The sequence below is a fragment of the Trachymyrmex cornetzi genome, unplaced genomic scaffold (assembly GCF_001594075.2).
Source record: "Trachymyrmex cornetzi isolate Tcor2-1 unplaced genomic scaffold, Tcor1.1 scaffold23, whole genome shotgun sequence".
Classification (NCBI taxonomy): Eukaryota; Metazoa; Arthropoda; class Insecta; order Hymenoptera; family Formicidae; genus Trachymyrmex; species Trachymyrmex cornetzi.
In genome coordinates this window covers 2,413,159-2,424,010 of record NW_017296956.1, presented here as the reverse complement: position 1 = coordinate 2,424,010, position 10,852 = coordinate 2,413,159, and the positions used below count along the sequence as shown (strand labels likewise).

At 32.4% G+C, this 10,852-nt stretch overlaps 2 protein-coding genes across 3 annotated transcripts; one reads left to right on the top strand and one right to left on the bottom strand.

The window, feature by feature from the left end:
• The first annotated feature begins 6,386 nt into the window (after positions 1–6,386).
• On the top strand, positions 6,387–7,973 carry mgr (prefoldin subunit mgr). The gene is made up of 3 exons (XM_018506802.1): positions 6,387–6,646; positions 7,250–7,773; positions 7,902–7,973. Exons 1-2 carry the CDS (start codon positions 6,563–6,565, stop codon positions 7,727–7,729), a joined length of 564 nt encoding a protein of 187 aa, XP_018362304.1. The 5' UTR covers positions 6,387–6,562; the 3' UTR covers positions 7,730–7,773; positions 7,902–7,973.
• A 528-nt stretch (positions 7,974–8,501) lies between these two features.
• LOC108760862 (C-Myc-binding protein) lies at positions 8,502–10,558 on the bottom strand. 2 transcript variants are annotated; one of them, XM_018507117.1, is made up of 3 exons: positions 10,303–10,558; positions 9,392–9,512; positions 8,502–8,756 (listed from the first exon to the last, which is right to left on the bottom strand). In XM_018507117.1, the coding sequence occupies exons 1-3, from the start codon at positions 10,304–10,306 to the stop codon at positions 8,606–8,608; spliced, it is 276 nt and encodes a 91-aa protein (XP_018362619.1). In that variant the 5' UTR covers positions 10,307–10,558; the 3' UTR covers positions 8,502–8,605. The 2 variants fall into 2 exon arrangements, with proteins under 2 accessions (XP_018362619.1, XP_018362618.1); XM_018507116.1 differs by having other exon boundaries at positions 8,503–8,756; positions 9,392–9,516; positions 10,304–10,558.
• Between the last annotated feature and the right edge of the window lie 294 nt (positions 10,559–10,852).

The window sequence follows — 10,852 nt, the reverse complement described above, 5'->3', positions numbered from 1 at the left end:
CGAGCATAAGAGCAACTGACTCCGAATCGCCACTCCAGAGTCAACCATCCCCCACCACGCCGTGAGCACCCTTATCTGCCGTGCACTCCGGTTGGGGCCAATTCTTCTTGGTGAAGGTACACTCTGCGTTCGGAACGCGCGTCTCTGTGTGGGTGCCGGCAACTCAAGGGAGGAACGATCCGAAGAGATCCGTCTATTCGCGCGGTACCGACTACTGACTGGCTGGTCAATTGGTAGATTGACCTGTTCTTACTATCCTCGTAAACTTTCATTCATCCATTCGCACGTGCCGCTAGCTAGCCGCCGATAGTTACTTCGGGGATCTCGAGATGCTTAATCTCTAAATCTTTTTGGAGTGAAATCTCACTCCAAAAGACTGAAAATTGAAGCCAGTCTTGAAAAAAGAGTGAAAATATTTTCACTCTTGAAGAGTGACAGATTTTCACTCTTTAGGAGTGAGATTTTATCCTTTTGGAGTAAGATTTCATTCTTTTGGAGTGAAAGTGTTACATTTTCAATTTTAAAACAAAATTGGACCGATGAGACATTTAATTAAGTCAGAGCATAAATCTAATTATGTAATCTTATTTTCGATCCGATTAAAGCAGATCTTGGTGCTTAAATATTTTAGTGTGAATTTATATACATATTTAATTCAGCAAATATCCAATTCGCACGCCAAAATCTTTTTTATCAGTCTTGAAATGCAATCATGAACAGAACTATTAGTAGTAATATCACATATTAAATTGACAAAGAATTTAATAATATTGATGCTAACAGACATCACATAAAAATATTAATAATTTAATGTTAATGTAAGAATCTTAAAAACTGTAAATAATTTATTGCGCAAAATATTATCTCAACTGGAATTTAAACTACTGTAACATTTTCATACTTTCATGAAAAGTGACTTTAAGTCAGCTTTGAAGAGATCGCCAAGCACAGATAAAAAATTAAATCTTAAAATCCATATTTTACTTATTTTTCTATTATTTCGTATATTTCAGCAAAGCCTTAAATATATGAATATGAATTAAATGAATGATTAATCCAATAATTTTTAAAAAATATTAAAAATTGTTTCTTCTTTCGATTTGAGACAAATAAATATGTTTCTTTTACTAGTTAGATGATTATAATGCAAAGTACATTTTTTTCTAGAAGAGCTTTTCAAATATTCAGTTGCAGACTGCAGAGCACTAATATTTTAAAATAACATTTAACGTTACGTATATTCCCATTAAGTACTCGATGGAAACTTAAGCAACTTTGGTTCTTTAGTTAGTTCTAGTTTAGTTTAGTTCTCACATCGATACAAAGTAAATTTGAACAGGAACATCAAACGAAATTTTTTCGTGTAGACCTTTCGAAGAAGCGAAGAAGAGTGCATCGCTCGAAATTTGTGTACCTTTGACACCTAGGACTTGTTAATGATATCCCTTCAACCCTGAAAGGAATCTAAAGTTAAAACAAAGCCGACCTCTTCGAAGAGAAATAATCGTTAAAGTTTACGGTTTTTATACAGTATAGTCCCAAGAAATATTTTTAAAAAATTCTAGATATAATAAGAATCTCTTTTTTTGTATTAACAAAATAATATTTTATTCTTATTCATCGCTTTTAACATAAGGTTTACCTTACGGAAAGAACGATTTTGCTGAAGTATCCCAAAAATTTAGTTAAATACAGATCTAAAATACAATTTTGTTGGACCTTCAAATTATGTAGAAATCTCAAACATGGTGAGCAATGTTGCAAAAAATTTTGATATTTTAACAAGTTTGAGCGTTTTATATAATTACTTTGATGGTCCAATGAATCATTTTCAGATTTGTATTTAGCTAAATATTTAAATACTCCAGCAAAATCGACCTTTCTGTGCAGATTTTTCTTTACTGAATTTGCACGGGGACAGGTTTTAGATATCTATTTTTAATTAAAAATATTTCATACTTAAAGCTAATATTATATTTATATATTATTTCAATCCCTGTAAGTAAACAAAAAAATTTATTATTAAAACCGTTTTCAATATTTGTCATTCTTTAAATTACTACCAATAGCACGTAAAAATTTCGAGGACTATCCCCTGAAAATGGGAACGCGCGCGTCTGTTAATCTTATTTAAAAGTGCCTAAAGAGAAAAAAATTAATTGTCGGTAATTGCCGGTAAATTTAGGTTCAGTCTTGTGCTTCTGCGAACCCTTTAGCTCTTTATAGACTGTTATTCTTTGTGAACATGTTTGTTAGCCGTGAGCTCATCAAAATGGTGATTCATTTTGACAGATTAAATCTGCAGCGAACAACGAGAGCCAGTCACAGCATTTGTGGTGCCATTGTTAGCTGCGAGACGCTTCTTTCTTCCCAATGACCCGGAGGAGGTTGCGATCAGATCGATTCAATTCTTAACTCGTATACGTCGTTTAAAGACTTTTCTACATAAATTTGATACACATAAAAGCAGAAGAAACAGAAAAAATAAAAGATCCGTTTAAAAAATTTCTAAATTTTATAATTTTGTTAACGAGCTCTTTTTTTTACAACTTATTTACCCTCATATCACTTGAAATATTCTCTTTTTTAGTTGATACGCCTCTGCTAACGCCATTTCTATTTTTAGAAACAGTTCTAGTGGATATTTTTCGGGAACGTAAGTTTCAAATCACATTGAATAATATATTTTTTAAACCGACGATTTTTAACAAACGTCATATTTTCAACAATATCGAGAATCCTAGATGTGATGAACGAAACGGAACATACAGAGACGCAGAGGTAAGATAATAATTATAATTTTCGTATGTACAGATTGCGACTAATGAGGAAAACTATGCGGTATGAACGCGAGCCGGTCATATGAAAAACTCCAGCTTAGATATGTTTTAATGTGTTAATGTCTCGGCCGTTGCTTGACTTCGCGACGGACGGAACATGTGCGAATTCTTGATCTAGGTACGTCATATATCTACCGCGTATAGAAATATGTATTATTTGTCTACACTGCGATTCTAAAAACATAACTAAAAGATCTCTCTCAGTAATCTGATTAATCTCAGAAAATCTCTCACATAAAAAAGTTCTACGATAATAAATATTAATTTATTATCACAGCAGATTTAGAATGCGACATGTATATGAATTATCTATATCGAATGTAGATCAATATTTAGCGAATGTGTGTAAAGTTGACATATATCCCTAGTAGCAAGCTACGTCATTTTGACGTCAACTTGCTATTAGGGATATTGACTATATCGCCTTTAACGAGATTTTTTTATCAAAGAAGGTTCTGTTGAGAAACATCAAATAAATGAATTATTTGAAAATTATCAATAAATTTCGTCGCTCACGCGTCAAATATATATACATTGGAAGATTCTCTCTCTCTTATAACTGGATCAAAAGCAGAAAAGTTTCTCAATGAAAAGCAACGGAGATCTCCAAGATAACAGTATCAGGTAGTTTTTTCTTCCAGCACGCGCGGTAGGATCGAGCCAACTAGAACGGATTAAGGATACAGCGTTTGTTGTAGGCGCATAGATCACGATGATGAGCCGTAACAAGTGCGTGTCGAGCGAGAGGTAGGGCGATCGTATACGCGGGTATGGGGTACAAACTACAAACCCGTACAACCGCACGGCGCACGTCCGTAGCCCGTACGACAGGAGCGCGTTTCGAGTGCGGTCGCGCGAGCGCGAGCGCGAGCGCGATCGGCCGAGCGAGTTGGAGGTCGGAGGTGTATATTGGCCATTTCCGCAGGAAGCCCTAGGTAACCTGTAACCGCCATTGAGTTTCCAACTGAACGTGCCACGGATCTGTGCTATCGTCTCATAACGCGATGCATGCCTGCGCTCTGGATCTGCTCGCGCGTCGCGCCCCCAAAACGATCATTCTCGCGGATTCTCCGCTCCCGATCTCGCGCACGATTCCGACCTTTTCAGTCTTTCCACAATGGCTCGCACTTAAGAGCGATGTTAATTCCTTCCAGTAGACGTGACGGAAAGTTCGCTCTCTATTCTCGGTTAGCGGCGTTCTTCTCATGAATATATGTCTTTCATTAAAAAAAAATAAAATTACACAGAGAGAATTTTCTTTTAAAATTTACCCTGAAAATATGGTGATTGTAGTACAATACAATATTTTAAAGATTTTTACCATGCACTTCAGTAAAATTGATCAAACTTATTTTGTACTTTATTGTAGTTTTATTAATGAATGAGAGAGATTTATATTAAAATTTTTCGAAATACACACACACACACACACAATGTTGTCCCACGATTGTCATATTTTCAGGGTAAATTCTAAGAAAAAATTCTCTCCGTGTACACGGAATATAAATAATTTTACCAAGTATTTAAAAATTTAGCTAGATACAGATCTGAAAGTAATTTTGTTGGACTATCGAAATAATTAAATAATTATGAAGGATACTCGAATTGGTTATTAAATGTCAAATTTTCCATTCTTTTAGAATGAGATTCACTCCAAAGAATTTATAAAGGACATTTCTGCAGCACTGCTCATCATGTTTGAGTTTTTTACATAATTTTTGGATGGTTCAACAAAATTATTTTCATATCTATCTGAATTTTTAGATACTTTAGCACAGAATTGTTCTTTTAGTGTAGAAATTTACTTGTTATTTGTATTATATATTAATATATTATTTATATTATATATTATATTGCTATATATCCACTGTGATATAGATGAAAAAAACAAGGAAACTCTTTAGAAAGACTAATGTAATAAAATAAAATATCGTTAGCTACTCAAGATGCATATAATCGCTTGATAAATTATATATTACACATATTATATGCGGCGTATTATGATTTATATGATAAAATCAGAGCAATTTCGCTTGAAATAAGATCAATTTATTTTCAATTCAGTTTGATACAAAGTATGATAAAATTACTAGTATACTAACTTTATGAACGGAAAGGGAGAGGAGAGGAATTGACTATACAATTGGCGGGTTAATTCGCGGTGACTGTTTTGTTTTGCATGCAAAGCAATTGTTGAATGAAAAGAGCGGCTTTTAAGCGCAAGTCGTCTAGACAACGCTAGTCCAGATCAACCCCGCTTTACTCGATACACCATAATTCGGCTCTATTAGACCCAATGAAGTGTATCAGAGAGGAGGAATGCGCCCCGAGCCAATGATAAATGCGATGTCCGTTGGACCGTTCGTGCGCCAGAGCACACGACGCATGTGGGGTGCGGGTGGACACCTTCATTTAGATTGAACGTAGTTATCGGGACTATCATCACTATCGCACGTTTGCACTGGAGGGGAGGCCCTTGAAAAAAATAACAACTCAACTTTAATTAAAATCTGTGAAAAATTGCTCTGCCTGCTTAAATTTAAATATACGCTATTTCTACAATAAAATTGTTTAATAAAGATTCTTTATTTTCCAAAAAGGACCTAATTATAAAGTCCTTTTTAAAAACTTTTTACTATTTGTTATGTTAGTACTTATTTTAAAGAGAACATACGAATTTTTAACTGTCTTAAAATTTATATATTTCAATTATATTACATGTCTTTGTGCTAATTTTAATGTTTTGTCGTAATCAAAAATTTTAGACATATAAAAAATTATTCTAAAATTTCTATATATAGATTTCAGAATTTTTGAGAATTTTATCTATCTTTATAATTTTTTAGAAAATTTTTCACATTTTTTTATACGAATGGAATCCTTTTTGGAAATAGTTACGAAAGTCTATATTTTTCCAGAGAATTTGTTTTCCTAGATTTATATATATGTAAATTGTAAAATATTCTAATAATAAAATTTCTCATTCTGTAATTTTTATAAGAAAACTTATAAAATTTAAAGATATTTAAGATATTTTTTAGAAATTTAAGATATGAAAAATTCTTAAAATATTACGAGATATAAGAATTATTTTTTTCATCAGTGTCGCACAATTTTTTTCAGTTCACTTAGTTATCATAAACAGTACGATTGTACGATAAATGTTTGCATAAATTATCAACAGAGTCCGCCACAAATCGGACAGCTAAAGTCTGTGGTGCATGATGCATTTTTTTCGTGTTTGGTTAAGAAAATGTTGCATACTCTTTAACAATCCCTGGGATTCTTGAAAAATATCGCATGCAAAAATATACAAAGTGTATATGTATATCTTCTCTCTAGTTATATATACTATAGATTTTCCTAGTTTTTCCGTATGCAATATTTTTTAAGGCTTCTGCGATCTGTTACTTCGTAGAATTTTTATCATTCTTATCAATTTAACAATACAAAAATTACTTACAGATCAAACATGCCATGGATTATATATTTCATAGCTATCTTAATATATCTCAAAAAAATTCCTTATATTTCATAATTATTCATTGCATAAGAAAGTGCGCAGGTTGGAAATTAACACTACGTTTTCAAAGGAGTTTCATGAGAACCGTCTCGAAAGGAGCAAGTGGGATTGGAGAGCAAGAGCATTGAATCGTGAATCACGTTAGTGTGCGAGATAGATCGTGGAGGAGTGCACTTTGGAGGTATACAGGAGATTCAAGATGGAAGACGGTGACAATAAAGTGGAAATTGAATTAGGTAAAGATAGGAAGTCGTACGCCGGCATACCGGAGGCTGATTTTGTAGTAAGTGCGATTTTATTAATATTTATTTTACACATGTACGCATATGCTCGTATCATATATTCACAAAATCTGTGTTATTATTCCCGTAACTCTCTTGATTTGTTGGAATCGTTCTACGATAAATTTTCGTTAATCATTCTTTCCGTGCGAAAAGAACATATATATTTCATTACTATTTAAGGACATTAAGAAGCAACTTTTATTATTTCTATTGACAATAAAAATTTCATATATATGTATTTGATCAAAATGTCAATCGATTGATCGAACCTTATATGGTAATCAAAAAGATCATATACCGTTTTCATGTTTTATTCTTGTGAATTTGTTATTCTATTTTCTATTTGCTTTGTTTTTTGGTTAATTCAAGTTAATTTGTATGATTAAATAAATATATACATTGCACAGAAATATTTTTATGTTTGCCTTTATTAAACTACTGATATTTATAATTATCTTTTTATTAAATAAAAAATTAAATATATGTGTATATATATATATTTATTAAATAAAACATGAAATATATATATTTTATAATCATAAAATTAACTGAATTAAGTTTAAAATCTTACTGTATAAGTCACTCATGTTGTACACTTTTAGGATGATGTCGAGGCTTTTATGGCAAAACCAGAAAATGATTCCGTGGACAAAGTACTCAGAAAGCTGGACGAGAGCCATGGAAAGTACAAGTTTATGGAGTTTAACCTAGTCAACAAACGAAGACGCTTAAAATCACAAATACCAGATCTCGAAAGATCTTTAGAGATGATCGAGAAATTACAGATGGAGAAGAGTACCTTAGAAACGCAATTTTTATTATCGGAACAAGTTTACGCAAAAGCCATAATACCACCTACCGACAAAGTGTGTTTATGGTTAGGCGCTAATGTCATGCTAGAATATACCTTAGATGATGCCCAAGAAGTGCTGACCAAAAATATTGAGGCGGCCAAGAAGAATTTAGGATATGTAGAGCATGATTTAGATTTCGTTCGAGATCAATATACTACTGTGGAAGTAAATATGGCACGTATTTACAATTGGGAAGTGAAGCGCAGACAAGCAGCAAAACCCACATGAAATTATTAATCTTACTCGCACTCGGATCTGCCTAAAGCCAAGAGGTAATTCTCTAAGAATTAAAGAACATTTTTTTCTACACATGTATATATACTTAGCTCAATAAGTTGATTTTTTCGAGTGTTAATATTACAATTCCTATTATTTTTTTATCATGTTTTGTATATTTCAGAATATCTACTATATTATTGAAGAATAAAATTTGTCAATACACAGCACATTATTGAAATTCGTGGGAGACTCAAAAATGAATTGTAACTCTTCACGTACTAATATTTATATACATATTAAAAATGTCTACATTTTTTTATTTGATCATAAAAATGTTATCTTTTATCTTTTGCAAATTGATTTTATTTGCAATACATTTATATTACCTAAGTCCTAATAAAACATTTCCACTTTGATTAAAACAAAGGCAATAAATGATATTACATTTAAGAATACATGTATTGTAATAAACGTAAAAGAAATATTTATTTGGATTCTCTGAGATCTATTCTGTACAAACAACGCTCCACATATAAGTACATATGTCAAATACTTTACATGTAAATTTATCCTTACAAAAGAAATAATATGAAAGCTAACATTGCGATTTTCTTAATTAAAAAACATGAATGAATGAATATACGTGTAATGGAATGTTTACACAAGTTCAGTAATTTATCTTATATTCTAACTTCAATAAATGTCAATTTTTTATTATTATAGTAACGTCATATGTATTATTATAGTAACGTCATATGTATTATTATAGTAACGTCATATTTATTATAGTAAATGTAAGGCACATAGACTGACTTTAGAAAAGTCATTGTCCAAAAAAAAAAAGACTAGCATGAACTCTGATCGAAGATATGTTATCCATAACGGTTACTCGGCCTGTACTTCATCCTTTTGTTCATACTTTGCTAATTTTGATTGCAGTCCGGCAATTTTAGCTTTGGACTCCTCTAATTCTTTCTTCAAGGTATCAATTTCCGAAGTATTGTCCATGATACCGCCAAGATTCTTACGTATATACCTATAATACAGATAAGGAAATAACTAATGTTTTTTTCATAAAGCGCACTATCAGAAATCAAATACTTTCTCATTCAAAAAGAGAAATATAAAAGTTACAACAAATTGATGCTTTAATATCCACACACATTTCTATCAATATAAATTAATTTTAACCTCATTGAACCTACTTTTATCTTTTTCTATTTCTAAAACTAGTATTCATAGTCTACTCTTATTTCAAGACTGTCTTAAGTAATGTCTTAAGACGCTAATGCAGCCCTCTGATTGGTTTGACACCTCAAGACAAAACTTAAGACGGTCTTGAATATACGAACCGACTATGAATATTAACCTAAAAATTAAAAAAAAGGATGAGTAAATTTAACCATTATTAAAATTAATCTGCATTGTTAGAAGCAGACAAAAGATCTGATTCCACCAATATATATATGCAAGATGAACTTTAATTAAATTAAACCGAGATTAAAGTTAATTTTACAAGTTTTTGATTATATATACTGTGGAACCAGGCGTAAGTATGAATAACATCTCAAGTATCTTTCTCTCTTGAAGCATCTTAAGAGTCTTTGTTTTTAGATTAAACAATAATGTTAAAACAACATTGATTCCTTGTTGAGAATAAGAAAAGGATACTCTAAGGCATCAGTTGGCTTTTCAGTCTCTTCATAGAGTGAGACAAGTATTTTTGTGAGAGCATCCATGACACCAGCTCTCTCCAGATACTTGCGAAATTCCTCTCGTTTGGCAGTGACAGCAGACTATAAAGCAAAAAGAAATTCATTATTCCAAGAAAAAAATGAAACAATCAGTTGATGAATAAACTAGTACAAAACACATATTAAGTCAAGATGTTTCTTTCAGCTAAATTTCTTGTATGGTTCATCTTTCCTCTTTTTCTCTTCATGCAAAAAAAAAGAGAAAAGATGAGTACAAGTTTAGCTAAGAAAAAGTCTGTAAATATATCATAAGATTTACAAAAAATATCCGAATTGTATGAATAATCCACATGGATAAATAAGGTATTTTCATTCTCATTTCTCCAAGATCTTCACAGATTAAATCACATAAAGGACAATTTTTTTTTAATTCATCAACTGATCAATCGCATTATGCGCAAATGTGCTTTTTACAAACAAAATTATATTTGCGTACAATGCGATATATCAATCGATGAAATAAAAAACCTTGCCGAAACTAGCATAGAGGGCTGTTGTTTGTCTGGAATAATCCATTCCATTCCGTCCGACGCACGTTTTTTCTGTACCGAAATAATTTCCGATTCATTTCTATCGTCTGATAACCGTTGTAATATTTTCCGAAAAGAAAAAAAGCGTCGAATTTAATATTTGACATCGGTAACAGCAAATAAACGTACGATACGAACAGTAGAATTATGGCCGATGTTAGGAAAATGTTACAAACATAAAACGGCATGTAAAATGACGCTTACATCCGTTCGAACCCGGTAACAAACACGAGGCGGACGATCTTTTCTAAAGAATGACGGATTAAACAACTAAAGATTAATATTAATGAGATAATTACCATTGTAACGAATTTCCAAACGGCCTTCTCGCTCGGGATTGTCTCGAAAAACGCAATCCGAGAAATATAGTAGCTTACTAACAGCGAATGAAATCTGAGACAAACGGTCAAAGCCAAATTAGCGCCTGTCTCTTATCACGCCATAAACATAATATGACTAGAGTCGGCTAGATTCCGCTATAGAACATGGGGTATGGAGACTATGGAGTCACCGTCGTCACGGAAGAGTGGCGATCGTATACTTTTTCCCTAGAAAAGAAAATGCGAAAAATTCACACCACTCTCTCTCTCTTCTCTCTCTTCTCTCTTGACCATTGACAGGATACTACCAGCAGAGAGAAACCAGAGAGCCTCAAAAGGAGACAGTGGCAAACTGCATCACATTAGGGGCTCCGCACAATAGAAGGAACAGGGAACAGGGAACAGAGAACAGAGAATAAGAATTTCAACCTATCAGAAATTATGTATTGTGGAATACGCAGTGTGTATTCCACAATACATGATTTCTGATAGGTTGAAATTCTTATTCCCTGTTCCTTTTATTGTGTG

Coding starts and splice junctions, on each gene's coding strand:
- mgr (XM_018506802.1), top strand. CDS start 6,563: ATGGAAGACGGTGACAATAAAGTGGAAATTGAATTAGGTAAAGATAGG. Junction 6,647..7,249: donor TACCGGAGGCTGATTTTGTA/GTAAGTGCGATT, acceptor GTACACTTTTAG/GATGATGTCGAGGCTTTTAT.
- LOC108760862 (XM_018507116.1), bottom strand. Junction 8,757..9,391: donor AAGCCAACTGATGCCTTAGA/GTATCCTTTTCT, acceptor TCTGTATTATAG/GTATATACGTAAGAATCTTG.